This window comes from Xylocopa sonorina, chromosome 11, assembly GCF_050948175.1.
Source record: "Xylocopa sonorina isolate GNS202 chromosome 11, iyXylSono1_principal, whole genome shotgun sequence".
Classification (NCBI taxonomy): domain Eukaryota; kingdom Metazoa; phylum Arthropoda; class Insecta; order Hymenoptera; family Apidae; genus Xylocopa; species Xylocopa sonorina.
Genome location: NC_135203.1, coordinates 11059646 through 11084820, shown reverse-complemented (window position 1 = coordinate 11084820; position 25175 = coordinate 11059646). Strand labels below are relative to the sequence as shown.

The following is a 25175-nucleotide window of genomic DNA, read 5'->3' as shown; positions in this document are numbered from 1 at the left end:
TAAAAGAACATGTACCTCTACATAAATTTAAGTAAGACTGTAGGATGAATAAAAATTTACTCTATTCTACGACAACAAATAAACCACTTAACAATTTCGTATAACTTGTCCAAATAAGATTGTGTATTTTCAGAGTGCTCCCTCTAGAGATGTCGCTTTTTAAATGTAAAGTGTATTTACTAGTACACCCATGCGAGAGAGTTCACGTTATATAATGGTGGACTTCTAAAACCACATTTGCTTTTCCCGAATTCAAATACTCTGCTGCTCGAAACATATAACAATGTCTTTTAGTAGGATAATTGTGAGTAATACTACAGTGCATCATTTATCAATATTATTAATATTTAAGTAGCATTAATTGAATTATTGCATTGAATCCTCGTTGAAATAAAATATTCTGACAACCTATTTAATCAAACGATCGGATAAAAACATTGTATGTGAACTCAAAGATTGTTGTATAAAACTAATGAAAAATACTTCTATTTATTAGGTGAGGTCATTTTCTAGCAGCTCTGCTGCACAACAAATGGTTAAGGTAATTTTCAAATATATATTAAGTATAAAATTATATAATCTTATATATAAGATATATACTTAATTAATATCCTATAGCAGTGTTTTAATAAAGCACAAGATGCATTGCTATCAAAATCTTTTGAATATTTCTACTAATTTTACTTCTAGTAACAAAGTATTATTTCTTACATTTTAGCCTCCGATTCAAGTATTTGGAGTAGAAGGACGATATGCCACAGCACTTTATTCAGCAGCATCAAAGCAAAAATCATTAAATAATGTTGAAAAAGATCTTCTGAAATTCCAAGTATGTGTGTATAATACATATTATATTCTATATACCTTTAATCTATAGTTAAGACATTAACATAAATAAAGTATATGTGTTATACTAGGGTCTCATGAAGCAAGATGCAAAATTAAATGAATTTGTAAAGGATCCATCGATAAAGAGAAGGAACAAAGTAGAAGCGCTTAAAGCAATTGGTGGAAAAATCAGTCTGTCTAAAGAAACTATAAATCTACTGACTTTAGTAGCAGAAAATGGCCGCCTTGCACAACTGAACAGTATAATCAACACATTCAAGTTATTAATGACTGCTGGTAGAGGTGAGGTGTCTTGCGAAGTAATCACTGCGAAACCACTTGATGCTGAAATGAAATCTAAGGTTGAAGCAGCTCTACAGAAATTCTTAAAGAAAGGTCAAACTCTTTTACTCACTACAAAAGTCGATCCTTCCATTATTGGAGGTATGCTTGTGTCGATAGGTGATAAATATGTAGACATGAGTGTTGCTGCTAAAGTAAAAAAATATAGTGACATTATTGCTAGCAGTGCATAAACATTTTTATAACATTCAGTGAATCAAGTAAGGATGAAATGCTCCTATAGCGGAATTCATAAATAAAATGTATGCCATTGAACAATAAATTATTCTAAATTACGTTATTCCTATTAAGGTTATCTATTTCTCTAAATATTCTGTTTGTTTTCTTCTCTTATTTTATTTAAAGAAAGTTTAGTTAAACTAATTTTAATTTTAACAAAAATTTAAATGACATTTGAAAAGTATTTTTATTTGAAGTGTTAAGTACTTATAATGTTTTCAAATTGCATGCGCATGTACAGAGAAGTTTACAAATGTTATTATGCTAATAAATTAGTATACATTTTTTTAAATTTCTATTAATACTTATATCTTGATATAATTAATATACACATTGTTTTGGTTTAAATGCCAAAAAACAACTACTTCTCATAATGGAATGTTGTAAATAGCATTGATTATCACCAAAAAAGAAGTTACATTACTTTAAAATATATTTTAATCTGTGTAACAACATATAATATTTAATAACAACATATCTTAAAAAAATAAGAGATTCAAATCATTTCCATAATTTTTTGTATCTGCAAAATTTTTGCATTTGTAAAAAATTCAAAATCAATTAAACCAAAAAATATATTTCTTACTATAATATAAAAAAATATAATCGATTTAATATTTATTGGACATTTTATATCTTTTTTCTTAAAATCAAAATATGATAAAGTGCACTAAAACGAAACTAAAAATGCATTATATGATAAAAATTTTAATTATCTGCGCAAAAATATGTATCAAATTATTTTTATTGTTGTGAGAAAAATTTCACTGGATGGATGTGCAAAAACAATGTAAAAGCACATTTCCCTAAAATGTCGAGAAGAAAGTACTTGGTAAAGTTGAAGTAATTCGTACAGAAATAACTGATTATTTCAACTGGAGTCTATATTGCAACAGGAGGTATATCATTCTTAACTAAAACCCAATCTTCATCTTCAAATGTAGTCGATAGCATAAATTCATTTGGTACAACTGAAAATAAATGTTCTCAGTTTACACCAAAAAAGTATAATCATATGTTAAAAGTTAATTTTGTTATATACTTACTATGAAACTCAACTTCTAATTCGTGTTTATCCATACCTGTTGAATGCGATACTTTCCTTCCATCAACGTAATTACTTTGTTGTAAAGGATCGTTTAATTTGTCTTGTAAAAGTTTCTTTCTACATTCACCTAAATCTTCCAACTTTTTCAATTCAGTGCGGTAACTGACATCTTCATCGCCAGATTCTGTTTCTGTATGATCGCTGCGTTCATTACATTCATCTTGCTCGTTCTGTTCCTCTGTCAAAGACTCGTTGGAATGTATTTTACAATCAATATACGAAATTGCATCAATTGACTGAGACATGTTTGAATTAGTAACATTAATCTGGCTGTTTGTCATATACTTTGATAAATCAAAATCCAAAACATCGGCCAAAAGTTTTTCTTTATTTTCTACGTCACGTTGAATCGATTCGAGGTTTCTGTCAGTTTTTAATATAAAGTCATCATCGACGCTAAGTGTTAGTAAAGAAGAATGCGTAGTCTTAGCATTATTAGCGTTTATTTTATCCTTATTCTGAGCAGACAAATCACACTCGATATCAGATAATGATGAACAATTTCCATTTCCATTTATTAATCTGTTACGTGACTTTTTAATCTTTCTTTCTGGAGTAAACACAACATCTTCAAATTCCTGTTGACTAATTTTTTGGAATATTTGTCTTCTATCACTATTCTTTTCGTTCTGCTCGGTATTTTTTCTTTTAGAAATATCGTTATGTTCTGTTATTCTACTACTGTCTGTTATTAATGACGTATTTAAATTAACTGGTACTTCTACAGCTTCCTCTGCATTTACAATTGAAGTCACATCAGTACCGATAGTAACAATTGGTACAATTCTAAAAAATAATATTCAATGTAAAAGAAACTATATATAACCGTTATTAGGAAAAAGGTTTTTATTCCGATCCTTACCCTACAGACTGAATAATATTCGTAGGATTAATTTTATGAAAAGGAATAGCTGGCACTATTGTGCTTTCCTTTAACTTTGAAGTTAATTCTAATATGCCATTGGTAACTGGTTTACTAATTTCAGCGAATGATAATAGTGGATCTGATGCATTTTTTACTTCTACAAATTAAACAAGCTTTAAAGTATGAGGAAAATATATTGCAAAAAATATTTAAGAAAAATATCTACCTGATGAAAACATATTAGTCTCAGGATAATATGCAATACGTATTATGTTCCTTTCTCCTTCCAATATGAATATTTCATCTTTAGTACAGGCTACATCGGTAACACGACGTAAATCCGTTACAATAGATGTTATAGCGATAGTTTGTGGATTTACCACGTATATAATGTCATCGCTATATGTAACTAATAAATCATCACAAAAAGGCAAAATAACGCCAAAGGTAGGTTCTCCACGATTCTTTTTAGAGCTTTCTGGCGCTGGGTTTAAAAGTTCTACTTCAGTATGACCAGATCGAACAGCATCTTTGAAAATAAGTGTTTTCAATACTGTTCCAGTTTTATCAGCTTGCCATAATCGTAATCCTGGTCTACTAGCATATATTATTAAATCCTGGGTATAATTTTGTCTACAACCAAATATAGCACCTAATCTTCCCAATCTAAAAAAATATAATTATTATTATAAAGTTTTTATTACATCCTCACACTTTATATATTATTCATTAAAAACAAAATGTAATATTAATCCAATAGAATACTGACATTTTACGTTCTTTTTGGCCAACTTGTGTTACTTTCCCATTATCATTTCTGTTCACCAATATTGTGCGTAATGTTGTAGAAACTAACAATAAACCTTGATGATAACTTAACTGCACTACCGCATACTTTTCGTTTAACAATTCTGATGATTTGGACAAATGCTATCAAAGTATTTATAAAAAAAAAAAGTTAAAAATTTATAAAAAATAACATTATATTGTTATCTAGTTCACATTACGTACCATATAAAAATCAATTTCAGTAAGTACAACTAAACCTGCTTGATCTCCACTAAACAATTTCATACCATTCTTAGACCATTCAACTGTTGTTACCGCGCTATTATGTAAACCACTTATACTATATCTTTCTACCTGCTTTTTCTGCTTTGGTTTTAAACTCTCTGGTAACGAATCTGGAGGGTTTTTAGGTATTTGAAATACTGTTACTACTCCATGTTCATTACCAACAGCAACCATATAGTCCACTGTTGATATTACTTGAATACATGTAATTTTTGAATTTACATTCTGTAAAAATGAACGATATCTTATACATGAATGTGAGATCAAAAATAAATGAAAAATAAATGTATAATACCTCACATCGAAGCCTTTGTAAATCTTGCTTTTCTCTGTCAAACCAATATACTAGTCCATGATTAGTCCCAATGGCTATAAATTCAGGTACCGCATCGATACAGGTAAAATTAATATTATGTGTAAAAAGTCCAGTTTGAATTTTTGCAGGTATTTGTTGAAGAAGCGTGGCAAGAGGTGCCCATTCTCGTAATGTTCCACCATCTTCGCACATAGGTGTTGTCATTGTGAATGCTAAAAATATAAAATTATGTTTATGCAATTTGTTATATGTTTACAGTCAACTACGTATAAACAGGTTATTATAAACAAAATATTATAGCAAGATATATAATATAGCCTATCCTCTATATACTTAAAGATAAAAATCTAATTTAAAGAAGTATTTGCTGTAGTTTCTGCAATACAAAAACGAACAATATACTACTGACAATAATGATAAACCATTCTACAATATTATTGTCTTAAACATAATATATACACTCATATAAAATCAGTATAACTAATAGCATAATAAACTGATTACATGGCATATCAATTACCTTTTTATAGAATTAATACAATTCACAGAAAATATTACAATGATAAAATCACTTCTTTTTTATCATACTGCATATAATAATAACACTTTATTAAACATTGTAATAATCTACTTGGTATTTGACAATTCAGCAAGTAGTGACAAGATCAAACTCAATCGCAATGCACGCCTTCGAATACCATAAACCACGTCACATATAGAATACATACATATATCTACACGTATAGTTATAATCAGGATAAAATCCCCGTTCTCTAAATTTGTCTTGATGATTAATGTTATTAAAGAAATGTCCAGAATATATTAGTATTCTAAATAATTACTAGAAAATATTTCCAAAATATCAATTTAACAATACGACTGATAATTGCCAAATTTTTCTAATTTTATTTCTACACAGGTTTTAATAAAATTCTACTCAAATGAAAATTAATTTACTTACAAGGAACATCTGTATTTCCTTGAGTAAAGATCTGCTGAAAAAATATGACAAAAGTACTGCATTCGGGATACGTTTTGTATTTCATTATCTGTATACATTCAAAGACACGTTATTTCATAAACAAGGGAAATGTATGGCAAAAGAATAATTTAAAACTTGATTGAAAATTACCTGTAATCCATACACTGTTTTACTATCAGTAATTAATTAAATTTATACAGTTTTTATCCATATTTATTTGCCGTACCAATATACAAAAAAATTGTGTTTCATATCCCGGTCATAATTTCCAAGGTCGGTGTACATACATACACTAAAGTCGATAACATTGGAACTTACTTCCGTGTGATAGATGTTAATCGAAGATAAAAATATTTAACCTCTTTCTCATAAATAACGAACAAAAAAGAAAACGTTAACAGAAATTTGTCTTTACTTTCGTTAAATTGTATAATGCAACATGCAAAACGATAAAAATTACATTTACATTATATAGTAAGCCTCAGTAATTAACAAAAAGTACTAAATTTAATTGTACGAGTTCAGAAATTGACGATCGGTTCTGTATTAATTGTAAAGAGTTGTAGAAAATAATCAAAGCGAAATTTATTTTGTATATATAAAACGATTAATTGACTTATCATGTACAAACGATATTACTAATTGCTCTTTTCGTTTTTCATAACAACTCAAACAATCGAATTGCACACAATGTTAGGAAAATATGGGACTTACTAACGGGATTCCACGAGAAGTCATTATGAAATGAATTTAATTTAAACATTATACAGCCGATGACAAAAGTGTAATGCTTTCATTCTTACTGCCTGACTGGTTGTAAACTGTTATTCTTTTACAAGTATCTTATAATTATAATAATAGTATAATATTAATATTATATCAGACAGATTCACACAACGTTCGCAGTATGAAAAGTGTTTTTTTTTTTCATTATATACTTTTTGTTTCTTTTACGTTCCTTTCTGCTAATGTTTACGCTCCCCAATATGACTAATACATGTAGCGCAAATACTTAGTAATCCGTTTCGTTTAAACGTGAAAAATGTGTAAAAACGTGAACGTTCGATGCGACGACGGTATAGAGCATTATTTTTGGGGAAGGGAATTTGCGTACTGTTTTTCACTTGATTTCTCTCATTAATAATAATAATTTTGGATTTCCTGAAATACTCCTAATTCCTGTCAGTGGCTCGGAGCTTCTCTTCAACAGCTTCTTCAGAAGCCTCTGAAAGGTCTGTTGCCTGTATGTACTTTTGCACACCAACTAAGGACTTTTTCAAAGCGTCGAAAGAACTGGAGTACAACATCTTCTTCTTAACTTTAGCTGTGTCAGGACACCACGACATCAAGAACAATTTTTGTTTCTTGGAAGCCTAGAAAATAATAAATTTCATTTGTACAATTTGTATTTGTTACGATCCTGATCGAATTTCTGTGCTTCTTGTAATGCCGCGAAATATTACCTCGGAAGTACCCTGACACTGATGAGTGTATTCAAAATCAAAGAGGCCATAGCGACATTCTCCGCTACCACCTTTCTGCAAATCTTCGAGGAAGGCGTCGTAAGCTGCATCGCGTGGTCCGATGACTTCAACATCAATTTGCTTCTCGTCCTTAATGTAAAAGATTACATACCGATGTTTTTTGTCTTTTTTTATCTCCTCGTACGTTGTCTTACAAACGTCGGCCACTGTTACTCCGGATGCCTAAACAGAAAAACGATACTTGTTAAGGGAATGTATGAAATACTTTATTATCCGTTCGTTCCACGTTTCATAGGTAGAAAAATTAATCCAACATATCGGGTAACATGCAATCGTCGATATTGTAAAGGCGACTCAAGTGTAGTGAGTCACAAGATTGCACAAGAGAGTACGATAAAAAAATTTGTTTGAAAAATTCAGTCGCACTCGTTGAAAAATTGATATCGATGATAAGAAACTTAACAGTAACTACTTTATACGATTTATAACCCATATTCTTATTGCGTGCATAACAATATGGGATTTCATTGCAACAATTCAACGACAAGAACAGCCAATTTCTGTTCAATAACTTGCGAAATAATCGAAACCACCACATAATTGAAAACTAATTATTACACAGATTCGATTAGAATTGCATTCGCTAGTTGTTGTTTCGTCGATTTATCTCCAACCCCTCCCATCTCCACCGTCCTCAGCGCACCTTCGCCACATCATTTCTCGAGATAGGTGATTTTTGCGGTTTGGTACCGTGCAAACACAGATTACGAGCGTCGGAAATCTTTCTGCATTGCGATATACAGAGTGATTGACTGACGAGGAGGCCGTGCCAGTATCGCCGCTATCAGCATTACGCGAGTCCTGTTAGTCTGGCCGTTTAAGCTTATTTCGCGTGCAAACGTAGGGGACGTACCGAAATAAAGTCTTCCCACGCACGAATCCGATGCTAAAAGAGATCCGACGTCCATTTCTAAAGTTATCCCTTGCTCTCGGGCACGTGCCACACGGTACAGAGAGGTCCGTCCGGCTGCGTGTTTCTTCCACTCTGTAGAAATTTATGAAATACGACCATGACACACGACGCCCGGATGATGATTCTTGCGAAGGGAGTACCTTAGGGGAGGATAAACGGCAGAGTGAGGGGACCGGGAGAGACAGAGGAAGGGTAGAGAGAAGGAGGGTATAACGCCACAGATGGGCGACACGTACAGAGCGAAAAGTTCCAAGTGGGATAGTTATTTTTGAAATAGCTTTAGTCTAGGATCGCCGTTTTCGATTCGAAAGTCTATTCGAATTGTGAAAAATCCTTGAACACCTTGCGACGAACGCGAGGGATAGCGACAAAACAAACAGGTTCACGGCTATAAACAAGAAATTGCAAAATCGCTAAAATTAGTCGCGTAAAACGTAATTCGATATTTGAAGTTAAAACGGATACTTTGCCAGATCTTGTATACCTTTCTCACGTAGTCGCGTGAACTTTGTTCTTCATTAGAAGAAGTAATCTTGACTGTAAGTTTATTTTCTATCCTTATTTCTAACAACTATTACACGTGGGTATAGTTACCAGTAAAATAGAAACGAAAATATCGTTAAGTTAATTCATTTCTGCCGGCTGGTGACTGTTCCACTTGTAAATACATTTGAACGAGTGGCTGAAACTTTGTCCATCGTGGCATAATGAACGTAAGGGTCGATTGGGGTGCAAAGGGGTCCGACAAAATGTGTAACGTGGTTGGAGGATAGCCAGTGGATGGAGGATGCAATTCCTCGGTCGATATTCTGGCACGACGGGGGATGCCGGTTAGGGCCAGACTTGGCTCCCTCTAGGGCGTTGTTGTAAACGTCTCTTGTGTGTGGCACAAGGTCAAACGGAAGATGATTCACCGACAAGGAGCGACATAGTCGGTTGTTTGGTCGTCAAGTATACAACTTATTTACATATATTATATTATTCCACGGCTTGGGACAGTTAAAAGTAAAAAGAAAAAAAAAAAAGACACGACACCAAATAGTGGAACTTCTTTACGCGAAAAATAGAATACCATTCAAAGATCTTGTAAAGTTCATGTAAAATATGTCGACAAAAGCTACACGCGATTATAATTTAAAATTCTATCATCTTTCACTAGTCTTAGTTTCTAATTACCCCAATTCCCTTGATTTCTAATGATAGTTAGGCGTTTCCCTCGTGAAAATTTCGAACGCGTCGAGAGAAGTGTGTTCGAATAAATTAAACAAAGAAGTTTAAAGGCCACGCTGCACCCGATAATACGAAAGGGAAAGGTTAGACGATTACGAATAAGAAACAGCGAACATGATTAATCGTCGCGTTGCTGAAGATAATCAGCTTATTCACCACGTTTACGATGGCGTCAGTGAACTTTGAGAGTCACTGGCCTGCAAGAACCGACCTCCTTACGGGCTCATTGAATTTTTCCCTCTCTACCAGAACTCTTGTAGTTCACTGTCATCCTCAAACCAAAAGAGGAGGGGGAGAGGGTTAGTTTCGCAAGGAAACTCGGCTCTTCATTACCAAGGATACAGCGTCTATCGGTAACTAGCATAAATATTTAAAATGTATTCGGAGAACGGTAGTTACTACTTGTGCCAGTTTCACATGGTTAATTTTCTGTCGCCAATTTGCCGGAAACGGAACGCGACTACTAAATGAATTCTTCCGGAACTTCGACAGATGCATCGTTTCTACGGAGGATTGTATTACAAACATAAATCGTTAATTGTTACGAGAGAAGTTTAAAAATGCTTGCTAGGTTCGATTTTTAAAAAGTAGTAGTTTAACTTAAACTAACTGACTTTTAAACTAACATACATATATATATGTGCAGGATATAATTACAATTGTGATAACTACTTTACTAAATTACTAAGTTAAAATAGCAAAACTAAACCTATTTCCCAATATAACGAGCATATCCTTAAAATAAAACTGGGATCGCATGTTTCTTTTGAACGTATCCAAACTGCACTTTCTCACGCACGTTTTTACCATATATGGATTTACATTGGGCTATGTTTGTAAATGCGTAGTAGTAAAATAAGATAAACACGAAATAATCCGAATTCACGAAAAGATAAAAGGTGCATCGATACAATTGTAAAGAGATAAGTGCTGATCGATAATAAAGTTCGATATTTCGACATCGCATACGAATAATGGAACGAAATTTCAATCTGGCATAACCTACATTCGTTATATAAATTTTTGGCAATTACGAAGAAAATTCGAGAAATCTTCTAGCCGAGGACGAAATTGTACGATGATAACAGCAGTAAAATGTACATATGTTGTAGCGTTCAATAAAATCGACGTCAAGTATACGGAAGAATAAATCAGCGTTCACTCGACACCTAAAAGTCGTATAATGGACATATCAATTGTTTAATATTTTTTGCAAAAAAAAGTGAAAACGTTTAAATAATTCCATGGAATAGTTTACATTGAATTTGAGCATGTGGTTGAAAAAAAATGGGACTTAACGGTGAAAAATATTAGATTACTAGAAAAGCATTGTTTTTTAATGAAGAAGAGAAATACTTGATATTTCTTACAATTAAATAGAACTGAAAAGGAATTTACCGAAACGATTGCCATGCGACGACGATACGTTACAACACAACCGCGGGTTTCTACCTATCAATGATATACAATTTTCTCCCATCACCGATCACAGCTCTTCGAGTCTGATTGTCGTATCGCGAAACTGGAAATGAATCATCCGTTTCCTGGAAGCAAGGAATCGCGATTGGCACGTAAAAATTGCACCAACATGAGGAGTCTTAATTTCGTTGGTTGATTGCTAAAGGTTTGAAAATGAATGCACAGAGAACTCCAAACGAGTAGCTCGAAATGAACGATATCAGTCGATTGGTGTGGCCAAAAGAAGAAAGCAGTCGTTCTTGCAGCGTATTGCCGGGACAGAAATGGCGACCGGCGCGTCTGCTTCGGCCATAACCACAAAGTAAGCCTTGTACCGGTTTCCAAAAGAACGTTGACATTTTTTGGAGGATGTATACATGCACAGTATGATATTTACCATTTCGTGATGTCGTAGCCGGTGAGAAGAATCACGTAAACAAGCACTTTAACCTACACTTTCACGAGAGCCTCGGTCTGGTGGAACTGGATAGGCGCAGTGTCCAGTCGCGGGGTCGCGGCTCACGAACGAACGGGAAGGGAGGCTCCTCTCTTAGCTAGCTTTCTGCGAATCCTGTATCCCTACGCCTGCGCGCGCGCACTCTGATTAACTCTCTCTTGATTGGCCGATCTCCTACGAACAAAAATTCATGATCGATTGTACGAATGCTTCCCTCGAGTAAATTCATTAACAAATTGCGTATTTCGAGCACTCTATTCTTTTTTATGGCAAATCAATGAAGAAAGTTCGTGCAGTGCGAACTTTGTTTTTGGAACCGGTAGGATTGTCCAGTGCGCAAGCGTTGTGTGATGCGGTCGTGCCGGTCGTTTATACAGCGATTAATTTCATCTGGAATACAATTTTTTTTCTCCTCACCTTTCGAATAAGATTAATTAATATATTCCTTAACGCCGTGGGACGATTATATCGCCCGTTCGGGTAGCATCGATGCATTATTTCTCTAAATTAATCGTCGATGTTACCTGCCGGTCATACTGACCAATCATCGTAAGGGACGTGGGGAAATTACCTTATATGGGCAGCGGCGTGCAAGCGACCGCATACAGACGTCGCGCGTCGTTCCGTGCGCATGCTGCATGTTTTGCGTGCGCATCACGCGCAATACAGATTACAATTTGAAAACATTTCGAGCTGTGGCGGCAGTCTCTAACAACTTTACATATATTTACAATACATGTAAACTATACATACATTTAAACTATATAATAAACGTAGAATGATTAATATTACGAGTTCCTCTGTTAGGTGGAATGTTAAGAAGTTGATGAAATTATATTGTTCCTTTTAGAGAAGCAATGCAAGCTCGATACTGGATGCTTGAAGTACATAACACGTGTGGTAGCTTTATTATTATATCACATGTATGTTTAAGACAACATCATCGTGATTGTTTAAAGCATAAAAGTGTATAAATTATAATAGTTACATAAATATATATTTCCTTAAATGTCTTAAATCTTTATATGTCAAAAATATAATTAAAATACAATATTTCCATATCTGTGAAAGACTGTATGAAATACTTGGTTGAAGAAACATGAAGTATAAGTACATTTATATGTATACATGTATATTATTATAATACTGTTGCCAATCATACAGCATAAAAGCATATGCGATACATTTAATGATTATTTTGCAATATAGTTAGTCTTAGATTATTGCTTTAGTCTATAATACATAATGTATCAAGTGGAGAACAAGATTATAATATATAAGCACAACAGATTATGTAAATTAAACAATACTAAAGTAACTTATATGGGATTAAAAATATAGAAAATAATTGAAATATATCTTAACACTATAAGTCATTAAAGATGATATAATAAAACTTATTTATCTTATTATTTATTTCATCTAGTATAAAAACTGAGTATTGTAAACATAGTGTCTCAGTCTAGATTGTAAAACATCTTTTACAAGGAGAAAAGATTATAATTCTTTATAGAATTCGTTCCATTTTACAGAGAGTTTAACTAAATTTTTATTATTATTATTATTATTTAATATAAATTGTAATTTTTTATTACACATAAAGAAAAATATTAATTTGTCTAAAATTTTTTAATAGTACTGTCTAGGTACATGTATGTACAATTTTGGCAAATTTGTGAATAGTAGTAAATATATGCTTCATTATGATAGCAGAATAATAATTCTAATTAGCGTTTTGTATTCATACATATTATAGCTTATCATTTTATGTAACTATTTGTGATTTTGATGAGTTATACCAAATGAATTTTGATATCTTGGATAAATAAAATTTTCTATACTAAAACTACACATTCCAAAATAAAACATTTATATATTCCTAATTATTAAAAAAAAAACGCATTCTTTATTAATACAAAATATGAACTTTTATTTATTCAAGATGTCAGGTGTTTATGATCATGTACTAAAAAGTAATATCGTGAACAGATGTAGAAAGTACCTAGCTTTTCCTTCAGAGACTAATGAAAATTATATTACTACATAATACACTCGCGCGTTAAATATCTATCGAACTCGAAAGATTAAGTTAACAATAATAATCGGATTATCTAGACACAAGAAAAGTATACATCTAAAAATATGTTTTTGTCAGTACTTCATAGAGAAATATATATAAGAATTTTGCAATTTAAATTAGTTCAATTATTTAGGGAATATTTACAAACTTGTATAGTAAAACATATTTTGAAGCTTGCATGGCCAAATTATTGGCAGTAATTTGCAATAATGTCATTAGAACACGACAGGGAATAAAAAAATATCTATAAGTATGATATGAAATAAGTATGATAGTCTTCATAATGTTCTCATATAAAGCAATTAATCACAAATATAATTAATAAAAATATAATATCTACGCCCAGTCCAGATTTGTGTAACCTTTTGTATTTTCTCTTGTCATGAGGTGGCCGCTTATTAATGTTCACCTTAACATACACAGCACAAAAAAGTGTCATATCATAACATACGCAACTCATGATTACTCGATTTATGATTCACATCAGTTTTTGTTAGTAAAATTGTTTATTCGATATCGATATTGAGGAGTGAATAGTTCTGAAAAAATAAATATACCTTTGTTAAAAGATATGAGTGTCGTAAAAATGAAAAAACAAAACAAATGCAATTATGAAGTTCTTAAATAATGTAGTTCTTTAAACCGTAATACTTTTCTTTTAAGTACTCCTGAGCAGTGTTCTTTAAAAAACAAAAATGTTTCAAAGAACATTGAAATTGCATTCTTCCGTAAAGAATATAATAATTATGTTTTTGTAAATAGATTTATATGGTAGGAACCACCTATATCCTTTCTAAAAGAAGGAATTATTTATAACAAAAAAGTAACATTATATGAGAACTACATACAAGCTAGTTTCTCAGTCAACTGTTACAAGACTTCGCTCTTATTTTTACAAGTAATCAGATCACCAAGGACTGATTTTTTTTTTTAATTCTAAAGCTAACAGAACGTTAGATGAGCCCCCGTTTTTTCTTATAATCTTCTAAATTTAAAGATCGTCGAGGTCCAGTGTCTTTAATGTTACTAATAGGCTTCGGCAATACACTAACGGGATTGTCTGAAAAAAGATGTATCGTGTATACATTTTGCTATATATACTTATAGTCATTACTCGGAATTAATATAAATCATGTTCTATATACAACTTACTTGGAATTGGTACTTCCAAATCTATTGTGATATCAAAGTCGTGAGCATTAAACAAATCTTCAGTACTTTGTTTTTTCTTCGTTTCTTGGCCATTTTCTCTTTCATTACTTACTGTCACCGTCTCAGTTTGTTGAGGACTTGCTTTATCACTTATAGGAGCAGCGGATGATAATTCTTCGTCTTCTGGTTTAAAAACCATTCTTGGTTTCGTACTTCGTCTAGTGAACGGATCATCTACTTTTTTACCCTTATTGGCTTTAATCTCTTCCTGTTATAGAAAATGTATATAATAGATTAATAACATACCACCATAATTTAATCATTTTATATTTTACATCTAGATGTTATCAATTTACCATGATTGCTTTTTCTGCTTCTTCAACATTCTTTTTGCGATTGCGGTCGTTAATATAAGATATACTAGATATTGTTGCAGTGCGCATTTTATCAAGCTCAGAAGCACGTTCTTCAAGTTCGCTTAATTCTTGGTTAAGCCGAGTGGCAGTTTCATCATCTCCTCTACAATTAGCTGCGTCTCTTTCACGCATGAGTTGTGCCTTTTTCATTGCGTAATTATACGGAGTTTGCTTAAATCTTTCCTTTTCCCGTACTATTTTTTCTATATCTTCTTCCTTGAATTCATATACTAAGGCTTCTTTAATGTCTTTTAATTTTTGTTCAACTTCTTCAAAAGTAGGCATTGATATTCCTTGTAAAGCACACGTTTCTTTCCATTTGAAAAATTCAGACTCGGTGAATTCTTGATTTGATACAAACTCTAATCTAAACACACGTTCCTGAGCGCCATGCCTTAGTTTTAATCCTTTGTTAGTTCTTGTTCCACCAAGTTGATAAACTTTTCCCGTTTCGCATACACCGCTAATTTCAGCTACTCTGTACACAGGTTTCCCATTATTGTTTCCAATGCCAATTCTAACAAAACACCCTTGCACCACTCTATCAAAGAATGGTAGGTGGACAAATCTTTCCATTTTATGACGAGATAATCTAATTTTATTGAGATCTTCCTTGGTACTAACATATATTGGTTTCTTTACTTTGGCCTTATTACTGGTGATAGATCTGTAAAGGTGTATATGATTGTTTCATAAGGACATCGCAACAACGTCAAACTGAAAGATTTAACAAAGAATCCGCTATACTAACTTTTTATCATTATCAGAATCAGTATCCCTACTATCACTTGAAGATGATCTACGGTGAGATGCAGGCTTAGCAGGTTCTTCTTCTTCGCCACTTTCTGACGAGCCACTATCATCAGAATAAATGTCAGATGCTTTAAGTTTTGTTTTATTTGCTCCCCCTTTGTGATCATCTTCTAGTTCTTCTTCTTCGATATCCTTGGATTGTTGTTGTTGCTGTTCTATCCTTTGTTTTTCTTTCTCCTCTAAGAAAAAAAAAATACGAATGAAGTAAATTGCATCTTAGCAATTTTTGTATCCGTCATATTTTAATATATTCGTATTTAAATGTTTTACCTCTTTCTTTCTTTTCTTCACGTCTTGCTTTTAGTAAAGACATTGCATGGAACTTTTTATCTTGCTTCTCTTCTATCGTTTTTTTACGATCTTTACTTCGTTCTTTAGGATCCGGTGCTCTATCAACTTTCTTTTCCTCTGTACTTTTTTCTTTCTTCCTCGATTCCTTTTGTTTTTTCAATTCCTGCTTCTTAGCCATTCTTAATTTCTTTTCAATTTCAAATCTTGTTTTCATGATTTCACGCTGTTCGATACGTTTAAAAATTTCTTGCTCGCGTTCTTTTTCAGTCATTTGTGCGAGTCTTGCTTGATCCTCTGCATCTCCCATTAATTTATCATCGTAACCATCGTTAAATTCTTCTTGGCTAGAGTCGGAAACACTACCATCAGTGTCTGAAACTTCACCTGTAGATAAAAGATTTCTTTGTAATGTTATTGAACGATAATACATTCCTATTAATACATTCCTATCAACTCACAAGAAACTAGTCTCGAATTTAATTTCAAACAATTACCTTCTTCTGGTTCTGAAACTTTTTCAGGCTCTTTTTCACTAGCGCTCTCTTCGCTACTAGATTTTGTCATCTTTCGTTTATTTCTTTTAGCTGGCACTTTCTTCTTCTTATTTTTACCAGCTTTTGTACCCCAATCGTCGTCGGAATCTGACGTATCTGAGTCATGTTTATTGTCTTTCTTGATGGAACCAGTTTCTTCGTTAGATTGGGAATCATCTTGGGACTTGCCTTTCTTCTTTTTTGCAAGCGATAATAAGTCCTAATACAAATTTGCAAACATTGATAAGAATTGAAGTACCTATTATAAAAATGAAAAATTTTTCAAGTATACAACACGCGAAATATATCTACTGCATAAGGTTAGGTGTAATGTACATGTATATTGTTTCTATTTAAACTTCAACTAAGATTAGTAAGAATTAATGATCGATAGTTCGAATGTAAACGTATAATATTTAGCAGTACAACAGGTTATGTAAAGCAAATTTCGTTGGTATATTTTTCTCGTGATATATATATTGAAAGGTGCAAAAGGTGATTTGAGAGAAGTAGCATTACTGTTAAAATCGATCTACGGGATTTTCGAAACGTAAAAAGCTAAGAGAACATCGTAAAACAGGAGATGTGTAACGTGAGATTTTTATGTAAGGTTATATCATTTACATTATCTAAATCCGAGCCACTTTCTGACGCACTGCCACTACTATCAGAATCTATGAGAGCCTGATTCTTCCTCTTTGGCATTGTCACGAAAATATGCAAACGGAGATCGTGAAAATTGCACGCCCTCCTAACAAGGATAAACCTAACGTCATGCAAGATACAATAAACTAGGAAGACCGCGTAGAACTAAAGACGTTAAACATCAACGCCGACATAGTGGCGTGTAGCGTGCCGTTCTTCCATCAATCTGGTATTTGTAACTAAACCAATAACATTTTACTCTATCGTATACAATTACTTTAATTCATAACAAGCCACCGTAATCACGATATTCGTTACGACTAATTAATTATTATACTAATGTGCGCGACGATTTCACAAGCATAATACTTTAATTTTAGTAACATTTTCATTTACGCATTGGTAATTGTGAATGTTGACACTTTTCGCCGTCAATGGCGTACGATAGACGCACCTGTGTCGATGTGTCAGAGAAATTTTATACTATATTGGATTTTATATGACGTTACGATCAAGCAGTGAGATGTAATTATAGGAGTGGCGTTCACGAATTAATTCTAATAGATAGTAGTGTTATAGAGAACGTGATCATTCTAATTACGGATGTTTAAAATTGGAATGCTCAATGGCTGTGAATATGGAAGTAGAGAAGAATACATCGAAAGAGGTTGGCACTCAACTCTCGGCGAACAATTCGATGGAATTTAATGACGGTATTCAAAAGGACAACGAAAATAACAAAGATATCGTCGACTCGTTGTCGTCCCTTAAAGATATAACGATTCGTAGGAAGAAACATGACGGTGCTATCATATACGCACAACTTGAAAATTCTCAAATTTACGCGAAAGGTTTAAAAGATAATCGAGTGTCTACGAACGAAGAAAAAGAGGAGAAGAGTAACGAGGATAAAGAGAAAGAATTATCGCAAGGTGAGAGTGTTTCGAAGGAGGGCTGCAAGACTGAACGACTAGAACCAACGTCAGAGAATTCTGCCGATGGTTATACATCTCAAGCTCCGTTAGCTTTTACAATTGATTTTGGCAACAAGGAAGTCGATACAACTAAATATCAAAATTTATTTGAAAGATACAACGCTAGGCATAAAAGAAATTTATCTACGTCTAAGGTAGGCGTCCTATCGTACGGATCTTAATTTGATTAAGATGCGGTAATATAGAAACGATCAAATAAAAATTGAAATTAAACCTTTAGGTAGAGGTCGGTACTAAAAAGTCTGGTACTTCGGTTTCTGTAAGCTTGGTGCAAAAGCAAAAAGTTTCTAGTACACATTCTGAAGGTTATTTTAGTAGCGAAGATGATACAAAACGAAAAACGGATCAATTATCAGAGAAATTAAGGCATCTAGGTAATTTCATTATTCATTATAGATTTAAATGTTAGAAAACTTGGTTTCTAAAAAAATTCCAAAAATTCTTTTAATTATATTTTCTGTGATGCACATATAACATTATTTATGTAAATTAATAATTAATCCTGTTACGAACAAGCACTTAATAGCTTATTAATATAACATTAAGAGAGCACCTTTAATTATTAGCACTATTTATTAACGTTACTCGATAAATGTATGCATATTACATAATATTTAAAATAATGTTTTGATTTTTTTACAATTATCGAAGGCCAGTTCCTTTTGAAGAGCAAATTGTATATAATGGAAGACTATATGTGTAATGTATGAGTCATGATGAAGTCATCTTTACTATGCTTTTTAATATTCTTCTCAAGCACTTTCGATATATTCACAGTATGTAGGCTGCCAACAGTAATGATTTTAATATCACATATAAACTGATATTAAAACTTTATATTGTACTAGATTGGAAGATTTTGATTATTTGTTTTGTATTTTACAATTAATATTTTAATTCTACGGTTTTGACTTATCGGTAAATTAAATATGTATTTATAAATTGTAGTACTCTTTATGATTTTAGGTTCAAAATCACTTTTGAAACCATCAGATACTTTAAAAAAGTCTGAATCCGACGTGAAGGTATCAAATTTCCAAAATAAAGAAAACGCAATGAGCAAATCCTTTGAACACTCGAAACAAATTAGGCTTCCATATAAAAATCTCTCTTTAGAACTTGGTTATACAGAGAAAACAAGTGCAAAATCGTATTGGGTACCCCAGAAATCTGCTACTATAAATGATTTAAGTAAAATTCAAATGAACAATTATGACGACGATGCAGAAAAGTTGTATACAAAGAATATAGATCAAGAAGATGAATATGAACATTCATCTGATAATGTGTCTGATAAAATGTCTAACATTAATTATGTTAGAAATAAATCCATAAAAGATCATAATTTATCAAGCATTAGTTATGCAATGGAAGTAAATTTGGATGATTTAGCTGAAACAAATGTAGATGCCTTTAATGTCAATAATATCGATGGGGGATCAGATGGTGCAGTTAGCGAAACAGGGACGTATACAATTCATAAAGATTATACCGACGAAGAAAAAGCTAGAATGGATATTGATAAAATATTTAATGTCGGTGTTTTAACTGAAGATGAAAGCAATGAAGCATGTATTCATAGTTTTAAGGTAAAAAAAAAAAAAAAAGAAAGCAATTGTAGAATATTTATCATTACTATAATAATTACTTCATAATAATATATTTACCAATATTTTCTGCTTCAAAGATGAGTACCTCAAGGGATAATAATACATGGATATCAGAATGGGCAACTCGTGTGGCAGAACATAATTCTCTTCCACCAGTAATTGGTGGACCAACTGCTCGTACTCCTCCACTGAGTCCCTCCAAAATACCATCTCCTATTCATAGTAGATCTCAAAGACTGGCTCGAAGTCGTAATGTACGAAATATTTATTTGCATGTTATAACATTATATACAAATTATGTACAATAATGAATACTTTTAGGAACAAAGTGACAGCAGTTTAGATGCAGAATCATATTTGCGAATAAAAGAAAGAATTGGTTTAATTTCAAGTCAACATATACTTATCGATTCTGGTGGAGAGTCAGATGATGATACCAGTAATAGTTATAATACACCGCCACAAAGTTCACAAAGAACACCGGTGCATGGTGTTTTGGCCAGAAGGGGGAGTTTATCTGAATCTCTTTTTAGAAGAATTAATACCAATGAAAATAGAAGAAGTATCAGCAAATATATAGGTTCAAATAAATCAAAGACTGAAGATGCGAATACAGAATTAAGTAGTCCGTCCAAAGATTTTACTTCCCTTCATTTAGGAAGAAGAAGTAGTTCCTTGGACAGGTATATAAGATCAGCTTTTATATGTAAAATCAGAAAGCAGCATTTTAAACGTAAATAAAATAATTCTTGTAATTAAATTTTCTTGAATATAGAAGAGATTATACATCTAATACAGCAGATGGTAATTCGTCCAGGCGAGGTAGTACGAAATATTACCAAGATGATGAAATTAAGTATCCCAATAGTCCAGTTTTAAGTCGCCTAAGACCGCCTACGCCAAAATTAACCAACAGTCCAATCGTAACTCGTAAGACAGCCACCAAAATGGTTAACTCACCAGTATTAGAAAGAACTAAACATTTGACAAAATCTTCTCCACAAGCCAAAAATATTGGATATTTTACTTGTGTTGAAAATAGGTATGAAGGATCGACTAAAATTGAAAGCACATTATTTATAAATCTAATAATTTTGTTCTTTCAGTCCATACATGTTAAGAAAATCTAGCAGTACCGCAAGTTATCATGAAGGAACTGTTGGTTTTAGTACTGTAACAGACAGTGTTCTTCAAAATAATCCAAATCTTAAACATAATTTAAATATCCAAAGATCATGTAGCAATGCAAATATTAGACATGTAAAACCACAAAGCCAGTCATCGCGTCGCAGTAGCGTTAATAGTAGTGATATCGATAGAACATCTTCAGGAGGAAGATATCTTGCTGCTTCTGATAGTAGCAGCGAAACCGGCGAGCAGCAAGTAAAGTCTTCGTTAGGTCCAGTTTCTTCTGGAATTAAATTAAATAGAACTTTAAGCATAAGAAGAGCTAGGTATTAAAAAAAATATATGTACAATAAAGGTAACAAATTTAAACAGTATAAATGTATTCATGGCTCTATCATAATTTATAGATTAAATTGTGAATCGGACACAACGCCAAATACAACTCCCGAAGAAAAACGCAGAAGAGCGCAAAGCGAAATAAAATCGACACAAGTAAATAAACAGCAAAGTTATCATCGAAGTCGTGCGAGTAATATGACTACACATAGCAAGGAATCTTTAAAAAAATCAGAACCTATAAAACCAAGGGCTGCGTCTATATCAAGAACTGATAGTACTAGGCTCAGCATAAGAGCACCGAAATTATCTCATGTGGGTACCAGTTTTGTTATTACTTTACTGTCTATTCTTTAAATATAACTGCGATGATTTACAACATTTTGTAGCATACTCCTACTACACAACGACCTACACAGAAAACAAATAAAGATCAGAAAAAGTCTGGTAGAAGTAACTCAACGTTAACATCGAAAGAAATAGAATTTCAAAATTGGAAAAGGAGAAAAAGTTATGATCCAATGAAAGCAGCTGCTGAAGGTAAAAAAAAATTAATAGATAATACAAAAAGGCATCCTAGTACCGAAGATAGTTCCGGAAAGTAAGTCCATATTGAAAGCATATGAGCGCAAATTTTTGATATTAGCAGAATTTAATACCTTATTTGACCGATATATTTTCAGTCAAGATAATTCTGTTTTACGTTCGGCAAGTTTCCATGGAACAGGTGGAGCTCTTTCATTAGCTAATGAATGGTCTGACAACGAATTAAATATTGCTCAGAATGACAATCAAGTGCCCCCACCATGTAGTCCACAATTGGTAAATGTATAAATAGTAAATACTTATGTCTGAAAATTTCCATTCATTCTAAATAATCATTCAACTTTCTCCTGTTAATAGGAAAGCGATAGCGACATAGATACATCATATTATTTACAAACAACACAAAATGTAATGTCAGCTATGTCAACTCGTATCACAATTTGTCGTTCACCGTTAGTAGATTCAGATAATGATAGCGATGAAGATACTAGTCATAGTTTACATAAAAATATGTCAAAAACATTACATCAAGCTAGTGATACTGAGAGTAGCGACGATCGTCATCCTAATGCACAGAGCGTTATTTCAAACACTAAATATAATCGAGCGGTTAGGTAAAAAGCTTTATAAATACAATTAGTAGATATCATTGTTAAGTATACTTTAAGAATCTATTTACAGTTTACGCAGAGCAAGATTAGATCTACAGCCAACAAAGTTACCAACAAATATTAATAAAAATAAACCAGTTACACGGGATACACGAAAATCGGAGTCTGTTACAAATATTAGTAGAACTGATTCTGGGCGTTTTAGTATGAGATCGAATAGAATTGCAAACACTGTATGTATTTACTTTTTTTATACATGAAACATATAGATTATTTTTCACAAATTTTAAAAACATTTACCGGCACAGGGATCAAAGACAAAACCGAAAGAAACGAAAAAACCTGCAGCACCAAATACGAGAGAAGTTGAAATGCAAAATTGGAAACGTCGTAAAAGCTATGATCCCATGAAAGCAGCAATGGAAGGGAGAAGAAAGGCAGGTTTGGCAAAGAAAAATACGAATGCTAATCTTTCCCCGAGGTAAGCGATTTCTCACGTATTTAGTAAGTCAAAATATTTGATTATCCGGTTAATGTAAAATGTAATTATTTCACTATGTTGTTAGGACCGATAGCGATCGATAATCTAATGATAGAGACCATCGATATAAGCAAGTGGTACGGAAATGACTTGTTTGATTTTGCAATGTTGATTTTTTCAAGAGATGTATACAAAAACATACAAGTCCTAATATCCACTATTTTTAATGACCTCTTGAGAAAATCATATTGCAACCATGCTGCTTTTTAATATTATTTGTCATTTACATTAAACCATTGCCAATGCATTATTAAATTATGAATATTATGGATTTACATTTACGATTTAATATAAAAAATGACATGAAATATAATGTTTTTGTTACATGTATAATAGTATATGATATTTTTTCCCGTTTAAATAAGAAGAGTAATAAAAATTCATATTATTCATTTTTTACTTCACGGCATAATTTCATAATTGTGATTTAGAGCAATCAACTGCGATAATTGATCATTTATTTTCACGAAAATGTTGTTTGTAAACATGATAGTTACAAAGTAAGCCGATATATATATCTTTTTATAATGAGTGTGCAAATCAGATATTTCAGTCTAGTTTGTTGTTGCTTATTAATGTGATACACAGCTAGATTAATGTCTTATTTATCCATTCTTTTTACTTGCATGATCTAAGAAAGAACCACGAGTATATATTGCAAAATTTTTGTATCTTTGTACAAATTCCTCAAGCTTATTTCACAAGATAGATAATAAATTAAATAATGATTCTGGATTAATACTAAAATTTCTATAGGATGTTATATTATGTACATACGTAAAGCATTAGTGCATTAAAACATTGCTATATATAATAATATATTTAGTTGGTTCTTTCTTTATAAATCAGGAACAGGAAAAATATTTACATTCTTTTGTAGCCACGTTGCAAGATCACGCAGCTTCCATGGTTCATCAGGATTCGGAGTTAGTGATCGTAGCGACGAAGAGTTGGCTATATCTGCAGACGAGGCAGCAATCTATTAGAGGCCAAGTTATTGATGACATTATATAAATGAACCTAATTACAAAAACTTCAACTATATTGTATGTATATAAAGCCTAAGGAGATCAGTTCAAACAGAATTGCTCTATAAATAATTCTACGAAATTAAATTAATTAAACGAAGGAGGATGTTAAAAAAATCTTTTCTATATTAAAAGATTCTATTTTTTGCAACTTTTAACATTAAGAATCTATAGATCTATGGCTGTCAGTACTATTCTAAGTTGAAGTGTTAACATTTAACAAAATTAATGCATACCTGCGTAATATTTGCGAGTAAACATTCTCATACTTTGGTTTGTTATTTTATCATAATCTCTCAGTTACGTGTATTAAGATATACTTTAATAGTTAACAGAATATCCAACGTAAATAAGATACGTACATGTTAAAAGCTTCCGGAATTTGTAGTAAATAAAATGTAGTAGCTCCAATCTTAGGGCCTAAACATTATGAATACTACATAGAAAAAATCATATATAATTGGCTTAACTGTAATTGGACCAATTATATAATGATATAAAAACATTAATATCTTTATATTAATTACCAATAAATACAAAATTATATATATATATTGCTTAATTGTAAATTAGGAAAATAGTTTCATATATTATCAATTAATATATGAGCTCTCTATGTTTGACACAAATATTGGTATATACAATGAAATAATATTAATTGCTCTGAAAGTGTGCAATGAATTATTATAATTATCTTTTTCATTCAATTATTTAACACTTGTTGATGTGATCATAATATGCTTTAAGATAGCAATATGTATTAAAGTATTATATTTTATTATTGACCAATTTAATTGTACGTCCTTCCATTAATTATGTACATACTAGGGAAATGTTTGAATTGGTATAATAGACATCTACCACGCATACTCGCTTAATCAAATTAATGCGATTGATCTGTATACCATAGGACAGATACTAAGCTCATTAATATATAATGATTACGTTGTCGAAGAAAATTTTTAATGCGTACTTGTTCAAAGGTTTTTGTGTCCGATTGTACAGCTTGTTACTCTGTTACAAGTTTACTAGCCATCTCAAATTCTATGGTTACGAATTAATTATTATATGCTTTCTCTATATAATTGTAATC

General features: G+C 32.1%; 5 protein-coding genes across 8 annotated transcripts; 2 read left to right on the top strand and 3 right to left on the bottom strand.

Moving 5' to 3' along the window:
- Positions 1–160: 160 nt before the first annotated feature.
- On the top strand, positions 161–1464 carry Atpsyno (ATP synthase subunit O, mitochondrial). The gene is made up of 4 exons (XM_076903892.1): positions 161–304; positions 497–541; positions 719–829; positions 918–1464. Exons 1-4 carry the CDS (start codon positions 284–286, stop codon positions 1362–1364), a joined length of 624 nt encoding a protein of 207 aa, XP_076760007.1. The 5' UTR covers positions 161–283; the 3' UTR covers positions 1365–1464.
- Positions 1465–2062: 598 nt separating this feature from the next.
- LOC143428770 (uncharacterized) lies at positions 2063–5022 on the bottom strand. 2 transcript variants are annotated; one of them, XM_076903891.1, is made up of 7 exons: positions 4753–5022; positions 4395–4682; positions 4153–4313; positions 3610–4049; positions 3381–3540; positions 2493–3304; positions 2063–2381 (listed from the first exon to the last, which is right to left on the bottom strand). In XM_076903891.1, the coding sequence occupies exons 1-7, from the start codon at positions 4975–4977 to the stop codon at positions 2293–2295; spliced, it is 2175 nt and encodes a 724-aa protein (XP_076760006.1). In that variant the 5' UTR covers positions 4978–5022; the 3' UTR covers positions 2063–2292. The 2 variants fall into 2 exon arrangements, with proteins under 2 accessions (XP_076760006.1, XP_076760005.1); XM_076903890.1 differs by having other exon boundaries at positions 2066–2381; positions 2457–3304.
- A 1467-nt stretch (positions 5023–6489) lies between these two features.
- On the bottom strand, positions 6490–11457 carry Tsr (Cofilin/actin-depolymerizing factor homolog tsr). The gene is made up of 3 exons (XM_076903743.1): positions 11298–11457; positions 7219–7461; positions 6490–7128 (listed from the first exon to the last, which is right to left on the bottom strand). Exons 1-3 carry the CDS (start codon positions 11298–11300, stop codon positions 6928–6930), a joined length of 447 nt encoding a protein of 148 aa, XP_076759858.1. The 5' UTR covers positions 11301–11457; the 3' UTR covers positions 6490–6927.
- A 1916-nt stretch (positions 11458–13373) lies between these two features.
- Positions 13374–17502, bottom strand: Rtf1 (RNA polymerase-associated protein Rtf1). Its single transcript, XM_076904405.1, has 7 exons — positions 17267–17502; positions 16604–16862; positions 16089–16493; positions 15757–15997; positions 14946–15672; positions 14590–14857; positions 13374–14497 (listed from the first exon to the last, which is right to left on the bottom strand). Exons 1-7 carry the CDS (start codon positions 17345–17347, stop codon positions 14391–14393), a joined length of 2088 nt encoding a protein of 695 aa, XP_076760520.1. The 5' UTR covers positions 17348–17502; the 3' UTR covers positions 13374–14390.
- A 142-nt stretch (positions 17503–17644) lies between these two features.
- Positions 17645–24860, top strand: LOC143429034 (uncharacterized). Of its 3 annotated transcripts, XM_076904400.1 has the most exons (15): positions 17645–18416; positions 18503–18656; positions 19249–19871; positions 19970–20146; positions 20214–20575; positions 20668–20934; positions 20999–21346; positions 21428–21671; positions 21746–21957; positions 22040–22178; positions 22260–22516; positions 22584–22746; positions 22822–22994; positions 23080–23131; positions 23935–24860. In XM_076904400.1, exons 1-14 carry the CDS (start codon positions 17913–17915, stop codon positions 23096–23098), a joined length of 3642 nt encoding a protein of 1213 aa, XP_076760515.1. In that variant the 5' UTR covers positions 17645–17912; the 3' UTR covers positions 23099–23131; positions 23935–24860. The 3 variants fall into 3 exon arrangements, with proteins under 3 accessions (XP_076760515.1, XP_076760514.1, XP_076760516.1); XM_076904399.1 differs by lacking the exon at positions 23080–23131 and having other exon boundaries at positions 17646–18416; XM_076904401.1 differs by lacking the exons at positions 17645–18416; positions 23080–23131 and adding an exon at positions 18934–19058 and having other exon boundaries at positions 18518–18656.
- The last annotated feature ends 315 nt before the right edge of the window (positions 24861–25175 follow it).